This window comes from Prionailurus viverrinus, chromosome A3 (genome assembly GCF_022837055.1).
Source record: "Prionailurus viverrinus isolate Anna chromosome A3, UM_Priviv_1.0, whole genome shotgun sequence".
NCBI lineage: Eukaryota > Metazoa > Chordata > Mammalia > Carnivora > Felidae > Prionailurus > Prionailurus viverrinus.
The window spans coordinates 39,360,971-39,380,979 of NC_062563.1; the positions used below are offsets into that span (position 1 = coordinate 39,360,971).

At 36.2% G+C, this 20,009-nt stretch overlaps 2 protein-coding genes across 3 annotated transcripts in view; one reads left to right on the plus strand and one right to left on the minus strand.

Annotated features, from left to right (window-relative positions):
- ESF1 (ESF1 nucleolar pre-rRNA processing protein homolog) overlaps positions 1-20,009 on the minus strand; it is a 66,466-nt gene that overhangs the window by 17,454 nt on the left and 29,003 nt on the right. The gene's annotated exons all lie outside the window — the stretch shown is intronic.
- The window catches only part of NDUFAF5 (NADH:ubiquinone oxidoreductase complex assembly factor 5), a 64,500-nt gene continuing 56,568 nt past the window's right edge, over positions 12,078-20,009 (plus strand). Inside the window, exon 1 of the mRNA XM_047852440.1 lies at positions 12,078-12,294. Coding sequence (XP_047708396.1) covers positions 12,268-12,294 — 27 coding nt within the window. The 5' untranslated portion in view covers positions 12,078-12,267. The remainder of the gene's footprint in view (positions 12,295-20,009) is intronic.

Sequence of the window (20,009 nt, forward strand, 5' to 3'; positions counted from 1 at the left end):
AACTTGCCTAAGAACGTACAGCTAGGAAGCTACATGACTGTAATTGCCTGGCTATCCTCTATACCATGGCCAGATACATATAAAATGCTGGTCTGACCCAGAGAAAAGAAATGTATATAGTGGATGAATAAAATCAAAAGCTTTGGGTCTCAGTTTCTTTATCTGCAAAGAGCGGTTGGTCTAGATCAGAAGCATGCAACCCTCCTACCCACATACACCTTTTTTTTCCCCCTCAAAGAAAATATCTGGTAGAAGTCCAAATACATAACAACTAAAAGTAGTGTTTTGGGTCTTGTGCCTCAAAGAACAGCCTGAAACAGCTGGAACAGATGATCTCTAAGGTCCCTTCCTTGGCTTTTAAGCCAAGACTTAATCTCCAAATTTCTATGACTTAGAAAAGTATTAAATTATATGCATACTCAAGGTTATGTAGATTTGTTTTTATGAGATACTGTTGGTAAGATCTCTGATTTATTGCATGCCAAATCAGAACCACAACTCTCAATTCAAAGATGTTTCTTATGAGAAAAATACAATTCACTTTACTTAACCATTTGTAAGAGAAATGTGAACTGTATAAAATGATGTCCAGATCTCTGACTGAATCAAGATACACAGCACTAAGGAAATGTAAATTGGGACCCTCATTTGGGAGAAAGCAACAAATCCTGACAAAAGACGTTGATTTCAAATAATAAAATAGTAGGTTTATATATTATGCCTGTGGGTTAGCATGCAATCAGTCTAGTCTAATTCTACATGCACAGTATTGTATTATTAAATAAGATGTTTAAATAATCTTAAGGTATTATAGTATAATTTCTTCAAACACTAAGAAAGATTTTACTATTCCTAAATATTAAATTGATATATTTAGAGACTTTTTTTTCACCAAAAAGTATTGTTTAATTTTGATCCCTGAAGCTTAACGTGATGCTTAGAATGATGCTGAGGAAAGCTCCATACCATTGTCTCTTTTAAGTAACTAGGACATTGTTTTGATGTGTCTCAATCACTATGAACTTCTACTACACATGTAGGGTCTTAACATTCTTTGGAACATGGGTACCTTGAGAATTTGATAAGATATAGAATCTCTCTCTGAAACACTGTACTGGAAACACTTGCATACAGCATTCAGGGGCTTATGGATACTCAAAGGTCATTTCTATATAAGGATCTAAGGGTCTCAGGCAAAGAACATTTACAGGTGCAGTAGAGGTCTACAGGAAAACAGGAGGCCAGCTCCCATAACTTCAAAACTTATTATTAGCACGTGACATTTGTAGGTTCTATAGCAGGATTCCTCACTTCAGCACTACTGTCATGTTGGACCAGATAATTCTTTGTAGTGAGGAACTATCCTGTAGTTGTAAGGATGTTTATCAATATCTCTGCATTATCCAGTAGATGCCAATAGCTTCAGTCATGAAAATAAAAATGTCTCCAGATATTGCCAAATGTCTTCTTGGGAGCAAAATTACCTCTAGTTGAGAACCACTGTTCTAAACAATGATTAGAAGTCATTTCTGAAAAGAAGGGCTATTTCATTACTTGTATCAGAGAAGTTATATATTATTTTATTTGGTACTTGATTATATAACATCTACTTTACTTTAGAGTTTTCTTCCAACTAAACCAAAGGCAGCTAAAGTCACCTTCTTTTGTATTCCATAATATTTAACATAGTGCCAGACACATAGTAAGTACTTAATAAACACTTAATTGATCTGTCTTGAAGGAGGAATTCTTATTTCAAGCCAACTGTTTGATCTTGTAAGTTTGGAACATATTCTCTCCAACAGAAAATGAATCAAAACTTTAGGATATAAATAAATGGCCTTTATCCCAAAGTGGTCTGGGTATGTGTGTTTAAGGACCTATAGTTGTAGAAAATTCATGAAATATTATTCTCAGAAAATATTTTAAACTTTTTTTCTGGTATTTAGTTGGTTTATAACAACAAAGAAATAGTTATCTTCAGTTCAATACAGTCTGTAATTTTTTTGCCTGGCTCTCACTTAATACACCAAATGTGTATTAAGTAGAATGACAAACACATTGCAGTGAATGAACACAACACCATGATAACTTAAAAATGCTTTGTTCTCATTGTCATCATGAGGTCATTTATATCTCTTGCCACAGATCACAGTTGTTTATGCTCTGGTTCTTAAAAATATGTCCATTCCAGAAGCCTCTTGGCATATGCACAAGAACATTCTTCAGACAGTTTTAGCCTCATTTGAGAGAAGCCACTATGTGACTAAAAAACAACTTCATTATAACTGTTTTTAGTTTTGCACAAATTTGTTTTTAAAAAGTTTAAGTGTATAGCCAAGGACTGCTGAATTAGTTAAAAATAACTCAATAATCCTACAAATAAGGGGTAAAAAAACTCTTTCAAAGCCAGCCACAAACAGATGATTCAATTATGACAATAACTTACATACAATCCATTCAAAATTATTTTGGTAGTTTGCATATATACAAAAATACTTTCAAATATGTTTTTAAAATCCACTAAAACAAGACTATATATTTCTCTTGACCTTACTCATCGGAAATATTTGAAGTCTTCAAGGGGCAGGACATGAATAACTTAACTCAAGTAGGTAGTATAGTTGGTTTTGTTTATAAAAACAAAATGCATATTTTAAGATTTCTGATATAGGCTGAAACTGGCACTTTTTATTTAAGTGAGGACTTAGGATCCATTGAGAATACTTATGAACATTTAATGACTCAATCTTTATTCATGGTTGTAATTCCAAAAGCAGTTTTTAAAGTGTAACTAACTACCACCACCACCACCATCAGAGAGAACTCCCAACTTGGAATTCATTCTATGTATAAGGGTTTTAGAGGAAAACCACCAGCCATCTCCTGAAGAACACTGAAATCAAAGGTACCTGTTCAAATGGGCCAGTTATCCTCAATGGGGTAGGATAGAGGGAAGAACACATTTACTTATATAATAGAAGTTACAGGAATACTTGGTCCATGTGAGTAATGAGGATCTTCCCGGTGGTATTTTTTTCTCCACAATAATCAAGTCATTATGTACTTAGGTATCCTTAAAGCATACTGGATAAGTCAAACTATCAACCTTTGAAATAAGAAAGGTAAATACTTGATATGTTTTGAACTTGGTTTAAGACTTGTTCAGAACAAGAAATTGTTTAGAACATGTTCAGAATCTGGTTCATAATTTCTTTTTTTTAACCTCTGTAAATCCCTCTTTCTTAAATTCTTACAGTACTATATTCTTTTATTCTATACCATTTATCACAGTTGCAACTTCATACTTGTGTGATTTTTAAAATTATTATTAATGGCTGCCTCCTTTACTAGCTTGTAAGCCTCGTGAAGATAGAGACCATAGCTTGTTTCCCCCCTGGCCTCGCAAGAGTACCCTGGTGGCTAGTGAAGGACCTAAACAGACACCTAATGTCTGTTAAAAGAAAAGTACAAATGAAAGGATAAACAAGTCAAATTTGTTCCCAACCTATAGATAGAGGGCAACAATGCCTGAAACTAAAAAGTAAAATAACTAGTTCGGGGAACAATAGTAAACAGTAAGAATTATCAACCAGATAGAACTGATACAAATGCTCCTTGTACACACTTAATACTGTTACAATATGGTTATACCTACTATGTGGAAACAACATAATAAAGATAATAAGGATAAAAGGGTATAGATAAACTACTTAGACTGGAAATGGCTTCTCCCATAACATTTAATTCTGTATCTCCCAAAGCATTCAATGAGGTATCCATAGAAAATACCTAAAAAGTATGTACTGAATGAATACATGTTAATGTTTTTTGTTGTTGCTGAATGTCTAAAAACTATCAGTGGGTAGCAACTGTTTTACATTTGCCTTGAATTTGAGCTTATACTCTAAGCTCTTCTAAATCTTTTACTCTCCCTTAAGAGTGATGCCTTCCATTTATAAGTATTTTCAATTTATTATGAACCAAGCTGTCCTCACTTCTTAGAATTGAATGTTCTTAAAAAGCCGACTTCAAATACAAGACATTTGGGCCTCATTAGGGAGCTATTGTTTTCTGTATTTGTCTGTACTTTGTTTTTTGTTTTTTTTTTTTTTTTCCCTTTCAAGTAGTTTGTAATCACAATGTATATAATAACAAGCTGTCCTAATAATAACAGAATAAAATTCTGGCTAACTCTGATGAAGCCATTTTGCTATTTAATTTATGGCAAAGAGGAATGACAACTGTTTATTCTACCCTTATTTTTTACATGTAATGTTTACAGACAAGGTAGAAAGGTAATACATAACTTTTAAGAAGGGCTAAGATGTAAGGAAACAAAGGGGATTTTTTGGAGTCTAGTCACAATAAGAAAGCTCAAATAGAAACGTTATACTAGCTCAGAAGCAAGGACTTTCCCTTGGGGACATACATCCATCCGTTATTGTCTAGCATGGATCTTGGGTTTTAATGGGCTGTTAGCCAAGGAGGCAAGAGGCAATGTTCAGTGTCTGATTATGGTGGAAGTTCCTATCAGAGACCACTACCTTGAAGCCAGGATCCTTAAGGGTACCTTCAGTGGGTGCTGCCCCTCCTCCAAAAATTTAGAGGGAATGAATACATGCCTTTTTGGGCTTTGGCTTTGAGCAGAACAAGGGAAGTAAAAACATGTTTTTTTCCCCAGAGAATTTATAACCACAAGCCTACAAATCCATGGGTTTGTGGCTAGAATTCACACTATCTGTGTGGCCCCAAATACCTCAAACCAAAAATTTGGTTTCAATTGGTCTTGGAATGGAAGCGCCCTTAGGCGTCTGGCAAATACTTTCTAAAGCACTCTCTGTAGAAGTACTTTTGACCCAGGCCTCTGAGAATTCCCATAGGTAAAGATGGATCCCAGAACAATGAGATCACAATAAAAAGCCAATATGAGCCAGAGTCCGCAGAAACAAAATAATACAAAAGCCAAATCTATAACAGCTAGAGATTTTGGAATTATCAGATACAGAATAAGAAATCAGCACATTAAAAAAAACAAAAGAGAAAATTAAAAGATAAGATTATCAAAAATATGAGACAGATTTGGAAACAAAACTTCCTCAAATGAAACATATAACTGAAATAATAAAGTCAACAGCCAAGTTAAACAGCAGCCTATACAGAGGTAAAGAAAAAAAATGAATGAACTGAAAGACAAACTGAAGCAATTACCCAGCATGCTTCATAGGTTCAAAAGTATGGAACATGTGAGTTATCAGAGATAGAATGAGAAGGTACCACACATATCAAATGAGATTTCCATAAGGAAAAAATAGAGAACATGAGGAAAACACAATATTTTAAGAGAAAATGAGAAGTTTTCAGAACCGATGAAAGATAATAATCTTCAAGACTGTGGGTATCCTGTTAACTCTACACAAGATTAAAGCTACCAAGCAAAAATATGATCTAGATAAACCAAAATGAAACCCTAGAACACTAAAGTATCTTAAAAGCCAGGGACAAAAGATAGCACTGTGGAGAAAGGCAACCCTTTCCTAGCAGGGTTCAGAAGTGGGCCCCTGGGACATGGAATTAAGATGGTGTGTTCTTTAGTTATACTGGCTTCCTCACCTGTAATTGCCAACAGGAGTCAAGGGGGAGTCTTGTGATAGACAGTAAATTTGCCTCTCCCCAGAATGGGGTTAAGTGGGGGGACTACCTTGGTGCATCCATGGCAACAGAAGTAGATACCCCTCCTTCCCTAATCTTCAATACTCACAGCCTCACCACCAAAATCCGCCTTGAACCCACCAGGAATAATCTCTGTGCTTTTTATCCCTATTTTTGGTCACCCCAAAAAGCCCCTAATCATCAGGTCCCCCCTAATCTCCCATGTTCTTAATCTCAGAAGTTAACTATACATCTACTTTTCTGCTACTATCTCTTCTTCCCTCCACTCTCTACCACTAAATCTCTAGAATTAACAGTGCATTAACAGTAAAAACTCAATTATTATATCTCTGAACATTTTCTTCATCATCTTGCTTTAACTGAATTTTGGCTCTGCCCTGAAAATACTGCAAACTTCAGTACTCGCAAGTGGTTTGTTGTTGTTGTTGGAGTTTGCTTTCTTCAAAGAGCCTTCAACCAATTGTTCTGGGGGGGCAGGGTATATATGGGGGTCATTTGTACTTTTTATCCAGTTTAAGAAGTGTGGTACTAGTCCAGGGATAGACCGATTAACTAATAAAACAGAGAGCCCAGCAACAGATCCAGGCAGTTTTGTTTGTTTGTTTTGTTTATGCAGAATATATTCAATATAGACAAGATCCATGCAGTTTTGAAACTCTGGTACATGACAGAGGTGATAGGTCAGATTATTGGGGAAAAGGGGAGATTATCTAATAAATGGAACAGGATAAAAAAAAAACTCTATGTAGGGGTTCAGTTAGTCGAGAGCCCACCTTCAATTGTTGAGCGTCCACCTTCAGCTCAGGTCATGATCTCATGGTTTGTGGGTTTGAGCCCTGCAGCTGGCTCACTGATGTCAGTGTGGAGCCTGCTCCAGATCCTCTGTCTCCCCCCCGCCTCTCTCTCTCTGCCCCTCCCCCGCTCACACTCTCTCAAAAATAAACATTTAAAAAAATCCATGTAGAAGAAGATGAAACTGGATGTCTACCTTATATCATATAAAACATCAATTCCTGATGAATCAAGGACTTAAATGTCAAACACATCAAAACTTTCTACCTTTAGTAGAAAATAAAGATGAATATCAGTCTCATCTGTATAGAAAAGGATTACTTAGATGAAACACGGAAACCATTAACTATAATGACTGACTTAGCAATATTAAAATCAAGAACTTTTATTCATTAGATAAACCTCCAAGAGAGTGTGTAGCAAGGGGTTGAGGCTGGGGAAGAGTTTCATATTGAAGAAGGACAAAGGACTGTTATCAAAAATCCTATAAAAGACAAAGGACTGTTATGAAAAATAAATCAAGAATGAAAAGCCAGCAGAAAAAGCACAAATAATATAACAGAAAACTGGCCAAAAGACATTTATGAGTATTTCACTGAGGAGGAAACATGTATGTCCAACAAATACATGAAGAGATATTCAATTGCATTTGTAAGAAGAGAAGTGCAAATCAAGCATGCTGGTAGGAGTATAAACTTAATACCAGCACAAAAGAATTTAGTATTTCATCTTATAACCGTGAACATTCACACACCTTATGACCCAGCAATTACACTCTTTGATAAATACCCAGAAAAACTTAAACATGTACTAGAAGATGCACAGAAATGTTTGTAACAGCATGTTTCACCATAGTAAAGAACATCCCAAATATGTATCCAACAGGAGAATGGATATATAAACTGTGGTATATATAATCAAATGAGCTACAGCTACACAACAGAGATAAATCTTAGGAATGTGATGTTGAATGAAAAAAATCCCCAAAGATTTTTAAGTATCTACAACAAATCCACACTCCTCCCCTCAATGTTAACATTAACAGCTTTAGTGAGATAGTATTTAATATACCATATAATTCACCCATTTATATAATTCAATAGTTTTTTTTTTTTAATTTTTTTTTTCAACGTTTATCTATTTTTGGGACAGAGAGAGACAGAGCATGAACGGGGGAGGGGCAGAGAGAGAGGGAGACACAGAATCGGAAACAGGCTCCAGGCTCTGAGCCATCAGCCCAGAGCCTGACGCGGGGCTCGAACTCACGGACCGCGAGATCGTGACCTGGCTGAAGTCGGACGCTTAACCGACTGCGCCACCCAGGCGCCCCTATAGTTTTTTAATATACTCACAAGTATGTGCAACCATCACTAGTCAATTTTAGAACATTTTCATCCCCTCAAAAAGACACTCTATCTCTCCGCAGCAGGACACTCTTAAATACTCCCTCTCCTCCCGCAACCACTAATCTACTTCCTTTCTCTATAGAGTTTCTTATTCTGGATATTGCATATAAAATATGTAGTCTTTTGTGATTGGCTTCTTTTACTTAGCATATTTTCAAGATTCATTCACTTTGTAGCATACATTAGTACCTCATGCCTTTTTATGCACTCACACTTCTTAGGAATACTTACGAATGAGATGGAAATATATACAATGGAAAGCCAAGGATTGAATACCAAGATGTGGATGATGGTTATAATAGACATGGAGAAGTAGGGGAGATCAAAAGGATAAATGTAAGTTACTACATGACCCTAGCTTTTGTAGTGGATTCACTTACTGTTAAAAATAAATAAATAAATAAATAAATAAATAAATAAATAAATAAATAAATAAATAAAAGGGCCATGCTGGACCAATGAGAGTGCCCTAACCCAAGGATTATAATTAAATTATATGAACCAGAGGTATAAAAGAATAAAGAGACAAGGTTAATAAATTTGACTATACCTTTTTTTGTTCTTCAAAAGATACTATAAAGAATAAAAGACAAAATCACAAAGTAGAAGATATATGACTGATAGAGACCAATACAGAATATATGAACTCCTATGACTCAGGAAAACAAATACTACATAAGTCAAAATACATGAACAGGCATTTCACATGAGGAAACACTAAGAGATGTTTTTCCTCATTAGTAAGTAGGCAAATGCCTGAACAATCCTTTAGGTCAGGTCATATCACTTCCATTTCACATTTCATTTAGAGTAAAAGCTAAAGTCCATCCAGAGGTCTCAAAACCTTCTGTGATTTGGCCACCTTTCTGCCCTCATTTTCTACTACTCTCCATTCCCTGGTTCATTCTGCTCCAGTCACTTCTGCTTTAGTGTTCTTGGGCATATCAGAAATACTCCCCCTAAAGGCTTTTGCATTTATTCTTTCTGCCTGAAATGCTCTGTCCCAGGATAACAACTAGTGTGTACTGTCCTTTCCATTAAGTCTTTGTGCAAATGCCACTTTCTCAATGAAGCCTTTCCTGACGGTCCTATTTAAATCACTACCTACTCTCACCCCTGAACTTCCTACTCCCCATCCAGACTTTATCTTTTTGTTTCTATAGCCCTTAATCACCACTTCATTATTTTACCTATTCATTTTCTATCTCCCCTTCTCTCCTTTCTCCTAACCTCCATAACCTAAAATGTAGGACCCCATAAAAGTCTGTTCAGTGTTCCATGTCCAGTGAAAAGAAGAGTCTGGCACGCATGGCAGGAACTCAACAAATATTTGAGAGTAACACACACATTAAAACCATACTGAGATACCATTACTTATACATTCAACTGGCAAAAACTGAAAAGCCTGACAATATCAGTTAAAGATGAGGATAAAGAGCTTTGGGAACTCACGGAAACTACCGGTTAGAGTAAAAGCTGGGAAAACAATTCAGCACGACCTAGTCAAGGTAACTGTGAGCAGGTTCCACAACCAAGGAATTCTACATATACCTAAGGGATTCTCTCTCTGTGTGCTCCTAGGTGAGAAGTCCAAGAATGTTCACAAAGATATTGTTTATGATAGGAATAAACTATAATAACTGTCAATAGAACAGCCACATTGTTACATATCTACAATGGAATTCTGTGTAATAGTGAAAATTAATAGACCATATCTTTATATATTGATATGGATAATCTAAAAAATAGAATGTTAATAGAAAAAAGGAAATGATAGAAGGATACAGAGAAGATACTTTTTATAAAGGTCAAAATTAACAAAACTGTTTAGGGATATATGTATATGTGGTAAAATGATTACACAGAAAAAGAAAATGATTAACATGAAATGTAGTTTCATAGTTTCCTCTGGTAGAGGAAGGAAGAGGTTGTAACTGAGGAGTCTCATAAAGGACCACAGATATTGGTAATGTTCTTTCATTTTTAATTCTTAAAATTTATTTATCTAAAACCAAGTTAGTTAACATACAGTGTAGTACTGGTTTAAGGGGTAAACCCAGTGATTCATCACTCACATATAATACCCAGTGCTCATCCCAACAAGTACCCTCCTTAATGCCCATCACCCTTTTAGCCCATCCCTCCACCCACCTCCCCTCCAGCAACCCTGTTTCTTCTTTGTATTTAAGAGTCTCTCATGGTTTGCCTCCCTCTGTTTCTTATTTTTCCTTCCCTTTCCCTATATTCACCTATTGTGTTTCTTAAATTCCATACATGAATGAAATCATATGGAATTTGTCTTTCTCTGAGCTATTTAGTTTAGCACAGTACATTCTAGTTCCATCCCCAACGTTGCAAATAGCAAGATTTCATTCTTTTTCATTGCCGAGAATTCCAATGTATGTATATACCACATCTTCTTTATCCATTCATCAGCCAATGAACACTTGGGCTCTTTCCAGAATTTGGCTATTGTTGACAGCACTGCTATAACCATTGGGGTTCATGTGCCTTTTTGAATCAGCATTTTGTATCCTTTGCATAAATTAGCTAGTAATGCAATTGCTGGGTTGTAGGGTAGTTGTATTTTTATTTTTTTGAGGAACTGTCATACTGCTTTCCAGAGTGGCTGCACCAGCTGCATTCTCACCAACATTAATGTAATGTTTTTTCTTAAGCTGGTACACAGGTGTTCATTTTATTATTATTATTTTTAACTGTAGAATACACTGTTTACATTTTGAATCTGTTTTTTTATACAGGTAGTAAAGTATAAAAAAAGTAGTTAGTGCTTACTCTTTGACAGCTGTGTGCTAAAATTAAAATGGCTTTCACTTGTCTTTTGTCATTTACTCTCCATCAAAATAATAAGTACTTGTACCCAGATTTTCTGGTACCAAGCCTTCTATGCTCTTTTCATAATCACAGTAAATTATCAATGCTATGACAAATTTCACTATAAGCAGGTCTCAATCTAGATGCTGTATTTGAAAAATCTACCTATAAATTAGTGGCTTGAAACTGAGCCTAACTATTTTCCTCCCTGGAAGAGTTTCTGACCACAGAAGCTATTAATATAGAAGGACATTTTGAGGCCGGGGTCCAACCAAAATTGTATTTCTAAGTCAATTAAAGAAAAAACTTTATATTATAAAAGTAAAAGGAAATGAAAAACACATCAACCTCCCTAGCATTTCAGTATTTAACAACTTTTCAAGTTAGATTTTTCTTGCTGCAACCTAAGTATTTCCTTCCACATTTAGCTGGAGTTTATATATAAGTAAACTATACACTCTGACTACTTCTAAAAAGATTTTGCAAATAACTGCTAGGTAGCAGTACCCTGGCAAACTTTTTCCTATTGCGGTATAAATGATAAATGTTTACATAGCACACTGGAATAAATGGAAAAGGCAACCAGAGAAGGAAACCAACCTGAGGGCTCTGGTTGGCCTAAGGTCTAAAGGGATCAACCCTTTGGCAAATCTGTAATCCACAGGCAGTATATTGGTTGGGAATCTCTGACACAGACCATCATTTAAAGGTTACTCTTTCAACTTTTCCAGGATGTGTAATTAACCCAGAGTCTATTTCATTGGCAATGTCCTCCATTACATTTAAAAAATTATAGAATGAGAGTGATATAGAATGAAAGTAACAGTAAAACTTAGGACTTTGGGATGCCTGGGAGGCTCAGTTGGTTAAGCGTCCAACTCCTGATTTTGGCTCAGGTCATGATCTCAGTTTGTGAGATGGAGCCTCGTATCAGGCTCCTCGAGGCTCTCTCTCTGCCCCTCCCCTGCTCACATGCCCTCCCTCCCCCCAATAAATACATAAACATTTTAAAAAACCCAAAAAACTTTGGGGCGCCTGAGTGGTTCAGTTGGTTGAGTGTCCAACTCTCAGTTTCAGCTCATGATCTCATGTGAGCCCCGCATCAGGCTCTGTGCTGTGAGTGTGGAGCCTGCTTGAGATTCGCTCTCTCCCCCTCTTCACAAAGACTCACATTGTCTCTGTCTCTCTCAAAATAAATAAATAAATTTTTAAAAAATTTTAAAAAACAACAACAAAACCTTAGGACTTCAATACTTCCACAGTTTATCTTATGACAGCACTGTTTCTATTCTTAGGGATTCTTTGGTGACATAATCTACTAAGGAAACCATGACAGACCAAACATTCTTTAGGCCTCAAAAGATAGAATCTTAGAATACCAACTAATAACATGCAGGCCCAGAAGCTTGTAGTGTTCAACAACAAACACTCAAAAGATTTCTCTTGCCTTTTCTGTTTAACTTCCAAAGCAGCTTATTAGTTAGAGGACAGCCTTCTCTGACATCATCACACAGGTGACCCTGGCTGCAGACCAAAATGTTCCCAACAGCCTGAGAAGTCTATGAAAGTACACACTAGGTCATCCCAGGTAAGTGCTTATTGTTTTTTTTAAATAAAATTTCTCCAAATTCTCAAATAAAATTCACTGAACACATCTTTACATATCTTTGTGTACACAAGAGTAAACATATACAGGTTGAGAAGAGCACTAAATGAAGATAGTAGGCACCAGATTTAATTAGTAATCCAAGGAAAATACTCTTTAAAATTTTTAATGGGTACTTAAGTTAGACACATCAAGGTTTGAAATATAGTTTTTCTATCTCCCACCTTTGTGATCTTGAGTAAGTCTGTTCCTAGTTAAGTGTTCTGTAAGATGCATTAATAATCACTAAAGAATTGCTGGAAGAATTTACTGTCATATTTTTTATAAAGCACCTAGCACAGCTTCTGATACAGAATAGGCATCCAGTAAGTGCAAATTTCTCCTCTAAGAACATTGTATTTATTTATTTTATTAATTTTTTTTGAATTTTTTACTTCATTATTATTTTTTATTTGAGGGACAGAGCGCACGAGTGTACACAGGAAAGAGGGACTGAGGGAAAGAGGGAATCCCAAGCAGTTTCCATGCTCAGCACAGTTGGAGATCATAACTGATCCTGCAATCACAACAATTCTGGGATGGTGACCTGAGCTGAAATAAGGAGTTAGCTGCTCAACCAACTGAGCCACACAGGCATCCCCAAAGAGCATTTTAAGATGTAATTCTTCTGGGGTACCTGGGTGGCTCAGTCAGTTAAATGTCCAACTCTTGGTTTTTGGCTCAGGTCATGATCTTATGGTTTGTGGGATCAAGCCCCACACTGGGCTTTGCTTGGGATTCTCCCTCTCTCCCTCTCCCTCTGCTCTTTCTCTGTGTTTGCTCACGTGCTCTCTCTCTCTCTCAAAATAAATAAACTTAAAAAAAATAAAATGTAATTCTTCTTGATCAAAATTATGCATCCAAATTACTTTAACAAATATTTTAAAATCTCCCCCATGCTTCTACATAAAGGACTAACGGGAATCTAAAATGAAATCTATTTTATGATAACCAAAGCTGAAATGCTTAGAAAAATCTTGGTTAAGTCCTTCACAGCCAGAATTCCCTATTTTATGTGAGTCAATTCTTAGGAAAGCATATGCCTTCAAAGTACATGCTTCAACTTACCACTAAGGCATATTATTTCAAACACCAAAGGGAACTCACTCAAGTCACAATTACTGGCACTCCTCTTTTGGCATACAGAGGATCAGGTTTTCAAGCTATGCCAAATAATTTAACAGATACAGGTTTTCCATGTTACTGAATGAGTAAATTGAGTTAAGGATGTATCTCTTGACAGCTCATTTGATGAGTGCTATCATTAATGAAGATTATCCTAAGGGAAGAAGGTCTGCAGCCTCTTTCTCTAGTAGGCAAACAATATCTCATCAGGCAAACAGTGTCAATGTGAAATGAATAATACAGAACCCTTCCCACATGAAAATCGGCAGATTCAGCCTGCCTAGCCTAGCCACCAGTTCAAGCCACAGACATTTTTACTGGCTTTATCTTGGACCTCATAGCTGAAAATTATCATTGCACTATATAGTCAGTGAACATCTGTCTACAATAGTCTAACCGAAAGGGCACTGAGAAAGGCTGGCAAACGTTTCAGAGAACCAGAATATGGCATATGGTCCCACAGTGGGATTAAGTTTTGTATCAAACCAAAGATCTGCAGAAAGTACATATGTCCTTTCCTTTATGTGGCTTCAAAACCTGAACCTACTGTAGAAGCTAGTTTTGATTCTGTGCAAAATGTTGTTAGCATTTCTGAGGCATCTTCAGAAGTGAAAAAATGTTTCCCAGTTAGCATCATGAATTAATAGAACTGTTTCAAGATATATGATAAGAGACGTGAAGATGTTCTACTATTAGGAATTTACCCTAGGGGCACCTGGGTAGCTCAGTTGGTTAAGCATCCGACTTTGGCTCAAGCCATGATCTCATGGTTCTTGAGTTTGAGCCTTGCATCAGGTTCTGTGCTGACACCTCAAAGCCTGGAGCCTGCTTCAGATTCTGTGTCTCCCTCTCTCTCCCTGCTCCTCCCCCACTTGCACTGTCTCTCTCAAAAATAAATAAACACTAACAACAATAAATTAATTAATTTTAAAAAGAGGAATTTACCCTAAGAAAACCCAATATAAGGTTATTATGTTATCCACAATAGCAAAACATTAGGAAACACAACACAACATTAAAACACAACATTAGGGGAGTGATTCATCATTTACATATCAGAAACACAATGGAATGTGGTACAGGCATTATGATTATAAAGATTATTTAGAAACAAATAAAAATAAGTATGAAAAATGAAACAAAAAAAGGAGAACTCAAAATGAGGATCTAATATAATCAATTATGTCTGCTTATAGAAAATGTATGAAAATGAATGTGTTATAGTTAAAATATGGAAGCAACCCAAGTGACCATCACTTGGATGGATAAGTAAAATGTGGGGCATGCATGCACGTGTGTGTGTAATAACAAAATTATTCAGCCTTAAAAAGGAAGGAAATTCTGACATATGTTACAACATGGATGAACTTTGAAGACGTTACACTAACTGAAATAAGCCAATCACAAAAGGACAAATCTTGTATGATTCCATTTGTGAGTTACTTAGTGTGGCCAAAATCATAGAAACAGAAAGCTGAATGGTGGTTGCCAGGGGCAGGGGAGAGGGAGAATGAAGAGTTACTGTTTAATGGACACAGATTCAGTTTTGCAAAATGAAAAATAGTTCTGGAGATGGATGAAGGTATGGCTGTACAACAACATGAATATACTTAATACCACTGATTGTACACTTAAAAAATGGTTAGGATGGTAAATTTTATATGTATTTCATAACAATAAAAAATATCAAGAAAAAAATCAATGTGTTTAGTAAACATAACGTTATATGATTTTCCAGTTTCAGAAAAAAAAAGAACAATAATGAAACTGCTGAAAGTAAGTAAGTAGTCTGAGTGGATTCTATCAGAATAACATGGAACATGTGTGAGAAAAATGATGGTTTGCTAGCGAGGCAGTTAGCATATAGAATGATGATGTGGGACAACCTCAAACAGAATAGGCAAAAGCTCTGCTTTAAAGACCAAAGAATTCACAACTTCAAACAAATCAGCATAGCTGTGGGCTGTGGGAAAACAATACATGAAACAAGCTCGCTCTTCTTGAACTGACTTCAGGGAGATTATAAATCTGTGGCAAAAGTACTACTGTCTGGAAATAGTGGCTACAGATGCAAACAGTACAACTGAAGTGATATATGGGTAGAGAAGGAATGACTGATTAAAAAAAAAGTCATCCTAGATGTTTGCAAGCATCCCAAGACAGCAGACCAATTAACCTGAAACTTCAAAACATACAGGAATTTTAGCACTTTCTGAAACTATGACTGGTATAAAAATATCCTCAATTCTTGCTTCAGATATTTTTTTAAAGCTTTTTGGAAAGCTCTTTTTAAAATTAAGTCGTAATATTGTTAAGAGAGAAAATAATCTTTAAAATAATCCAGGAAATTCAGAGAAATTTACTGGCAACTCTATGTAGAAAATGTGCTACCAATCAATGTTTTTAGATAACCCTAGCTGCTTTTCATTTTTATTACACATTCCACAAATGATTCTTTTTTTCACATCAAAAAGTTTCAGCTTATAACTTCACAAAATCCTTACAGTCAATTCATGGAAGGAACACACACCCTACAATTCTAGCCACTTACTAGCTGTGTACAAGACAGAATAATGTGCTGCAAACTCATTTCCATCCCATCATCAAATCACAAAGCATACTGCAAATTCTTTAGCCTAAAGTTCAGGTTTCCCATTTAATGCTTTCCTCTCCACTCAACTCAAAACTTTACACATCTGGTTATTTTAAAAGTTCCAACCAAAAAACATTTTTGTGAATACATTTCAAATAATGAATACATTGACAATAATTGGATATACTGATATAGCCAAAAGTAAATAGTGAACAGGTTTTGAGATGAATGAAAATTAAAATGTTTGAAACTGGGCTGCCTAGCAAAAAATACCCAACTGATTCAAAAACATTTTAGTTTTGAATAGAGAATAAATAATGCAAGGAACATAGGTATATGTCATTAATGTGTCTCTGTGTTTAAGCTTCCCACTGGGACACTAAACAGAAGCATGAGGGTGGAATAAAGGGGAAAAAAGGAAGGACAAAGGACAAAGTGGACACCAGAATAAAAACAGAATTACAACTATAGAGGGTAGAAGAAAGAGTAAGTTAAGGAAGAGCTGTGCCCATACCATCTGGCTGAGTGAACTGACTGAGACAGTAAGAGGAGTCCTTGCTGCTTTTCCTCTGGCTTCCATGTCTCCTTTGAAAAAGAATCCTACAGCTCTAGGTTCCAGACAAGAGCTCCCTCAAGAAATTCAGTCTCACCACATTAAAGCTTTAGTATCACCAGTACTAATCTCATTATGCCCTTTACCCCTATTTTAAACTGTCACCACAAGAAGTCTACAACTTCCGACTCATCTAATAAAGATTGAGAACATGACCATTTCTCACTCTTCCTCAACAATGAAGGCCTTCTACAAGTTAGTCAGTTACAATCGTTCATTAGTAGTCATTAACAGAATTTTCTTCATTTACCTGCTAATCTGAGTCTCACTGAAACCTGTTCTCCTCTGGGGCCTATATCCCAAATATCCTTTTTAGGCGATGAATTTTTCTTTCCCATAGTTTGTCCTTACTACTAATTGCCACCTCCAGTCCACTGGCTGGCCCTTCTCCCTAAAGTCCCCAACTCTGAATGGCATATTATTAGACTATACTACCCACAAGCCCTTTTTAATTTTTTTTTTTTAATTTATTTCTAAGTGGGCTTCACACCTAGTGCCGGAGCCCAGTGAGGGGCTTGCACTCACAACCCTGAAGACCAAGACTTGAGCTGAGGTTAAGAGTTGGATGCCCAACTGGGTGCCACCCAGGCACCCCTACAAGCTCTTCTTATTGTAGATACTTAATAACTAGTCTCTCCCCTTATATCTTGAAAAGCTAAGCCCTTGGCTCACTGCCACTCTCCAATATAAGCGCTGTCATATTGGTGATTGCAATATCTACACAGATGATCTTGGGCCTTATAGTTCACTGACCTCCACTTTTCCTATTACTCTATACTCCATCTTAAAAACTTACTCCCAGGACCATAACTAGACCATGTCATAATCCTAAATTGCAATCTCAGCATAATCTTAATTTCAAGTATCCTACTCTTCAAACACTAGCTCTAATCTTTCCATTATATTCTGTCTAGTATCTAACCTTCTATCTCATAGGGACCTACAATCCATTAATCTTCTCACCTCTTCCCCATCCCTCATGCTCAACATACCCTCATTTTCCTCCTAACCCAATATAGATCCCTTGGTCCATCATGACAATCACTGTCTTGCATATAACTTTCAATCCCCTTACCCCTCTCCTGCTTGGTCATAGTTGGTTGACAAATCTACTAGACTGGTTTAGTCCAACTCTCCCCTTACTCCATGATTGCACCACATCATTAAATGTGGCTAAAGAAAAATATAATTACGTTGACTCATCTAACTTTACGTGAACATGAACTGCAAGTGCACCCTTATTGGTGTTCAGCAGTACTATTAAATTTCCCTCTTTACCACTCTCTTAGACAACTATTTCATATCTTCTTTTTGTCCAAATCTCTGTCTCCTCTCTTATCCCTACTCTCAGCTGATGACCTTCTTCCTATTTCACTTAAGAAAATACAAGCAAATAGAAGAGCACTACAAGCTGTCACTACCATTTCTACCCATTACCCTGTGATCATACTCCTTGCCTTCTCTCTTGGTACAATGGATGAAATGCCCAGGCACATAGATCAAAAGCCAATTCTTCCACTTGTGCAAAAATATTCCAACTCTTTTTGCCTACTTTAGAACACAGTTCTCTGTGCATCATCATTTTTTCCTCTCTCTGGTGGATCATTTCTAGAAGCATGTTATTTTCCCCATATGAAAGAAAAATGCTCTCTTGATCTTACTTCCTCCTCCAGTTTCTTTCCCATTCCTCTGTGACCCAATATAGAAAAACTCCTCCAGATCTGTCAATCCATTGGTCCATAATAAATTAAGAAAGGGGGTAGATGCTAACTAATAAACGTAGAAGGAAATGACAGAAAATCCGTTTTCAATGAATGGTATAAAAACTCGATTCAAGCAAGGATCATCAAAGAATGCAATGCCATCAGATAGGATTTTGGGAATAGGGTAATTTTATACATCCCACAAATTACTTACCAGTTACCAAAAAAAAAAAAAAAAAAAGTGCCTTTACATTGGAAAAACCAGTCAGATGCCACCTTAACTGAGTGAGCAAAGTTAACAGCACAAATAATGGGACAAACTGACATCAGGAACTTCATGATATGAAGCAATGGGTAGTATACAACACCATTTATGGAGAATTCTTGCCAAAACCTTTCTCTCTGAATTAACTGTGAGAAAACAATCAGACAAATCCAGATTGTGGGTATTCTATAACTCACTACTGTACACTTTAAAACTGACTGACACGATCACGAAAGAACTATAAAGAATATTATTGGAATGAGAAATCTGACTATCAATATTAAATTCCTTTAGTGTGAACTCTAACTTGTATATTCAAATGTCTCCTTGACATGCCTATTTTGAGATGTAACAGGCATCTTAAAATTAACATGTGACCAAAAGAGAATTTTTGAGGTTCCTTTGCAAACCTATTCCATCCACAATCAGGAGTAGTACAATAGCCTCTTGACTGATTTTCTCCATTTTGTCCTTGCCTCCTACCTTAATCTACCCTCAAGACAGCACCCAGGATGATCATGTTAAAAAAATAATTCAGATCTTATCACCCCTCAGCTCAAAACTCCAACAGTTTATCATCTCAATCAGAGAAGAAGTTCAAGTCCTTCTGGCTCCAAGTTACCCGTCTGACCTCATCTATTATTCTTTTTCCCACTTACTCACTCCAGTCACACTGCTCTCTTTGCTATTCCCTAAACACAACAGATAAACTATAGCTTCGGGGCCATGTATTTGCTATTACCTCTGCTCTCATACTCTTCCCTGCATGTCTCACTATCTGACTTCTACTAGTTTCTGCTCAAATACTTTTTTTATTAGACTCATCTGAACATAAGATTTATGAGGTCAAGGATTTGTATGTTTTGCTCACACTGTGTCTAGAAAAGTTCCTGGCATTAGCAGGTGCTCAATAAGTATTTGAAGGAAAGTTGGAGTGCTGAAGGATATTGAGAAAAAAAGAAACAGATATCCTTTTCACTAGCATCTATTAAACCAAAGATAACTAAGGAAAAGAGGACTTTTATCATATCTAATGTTTTAAGATTATAAAGAAACATCATTATTTGTTCACATTCTGGATGGAATTTCAAAAATATTATTTACATATACCCTGTATCATCTACAACCAAAAAATTGTCACATCAATTATTTGAACCATAATGTAAGAGAGGTTATTTAACATGTGAGCTAAAACTGACTATCCTTCATTTATATGTACATTACAAATTCCCTAATGAGGCACATTCACTGGTGAAGACCCAACATACATCACCTTATCTATTTATCAAAATGAGTCAGCCAGGATACATTTTTAGCAACACACTGAGATGGGAAAAATTACTCCACAAACATCAAAAT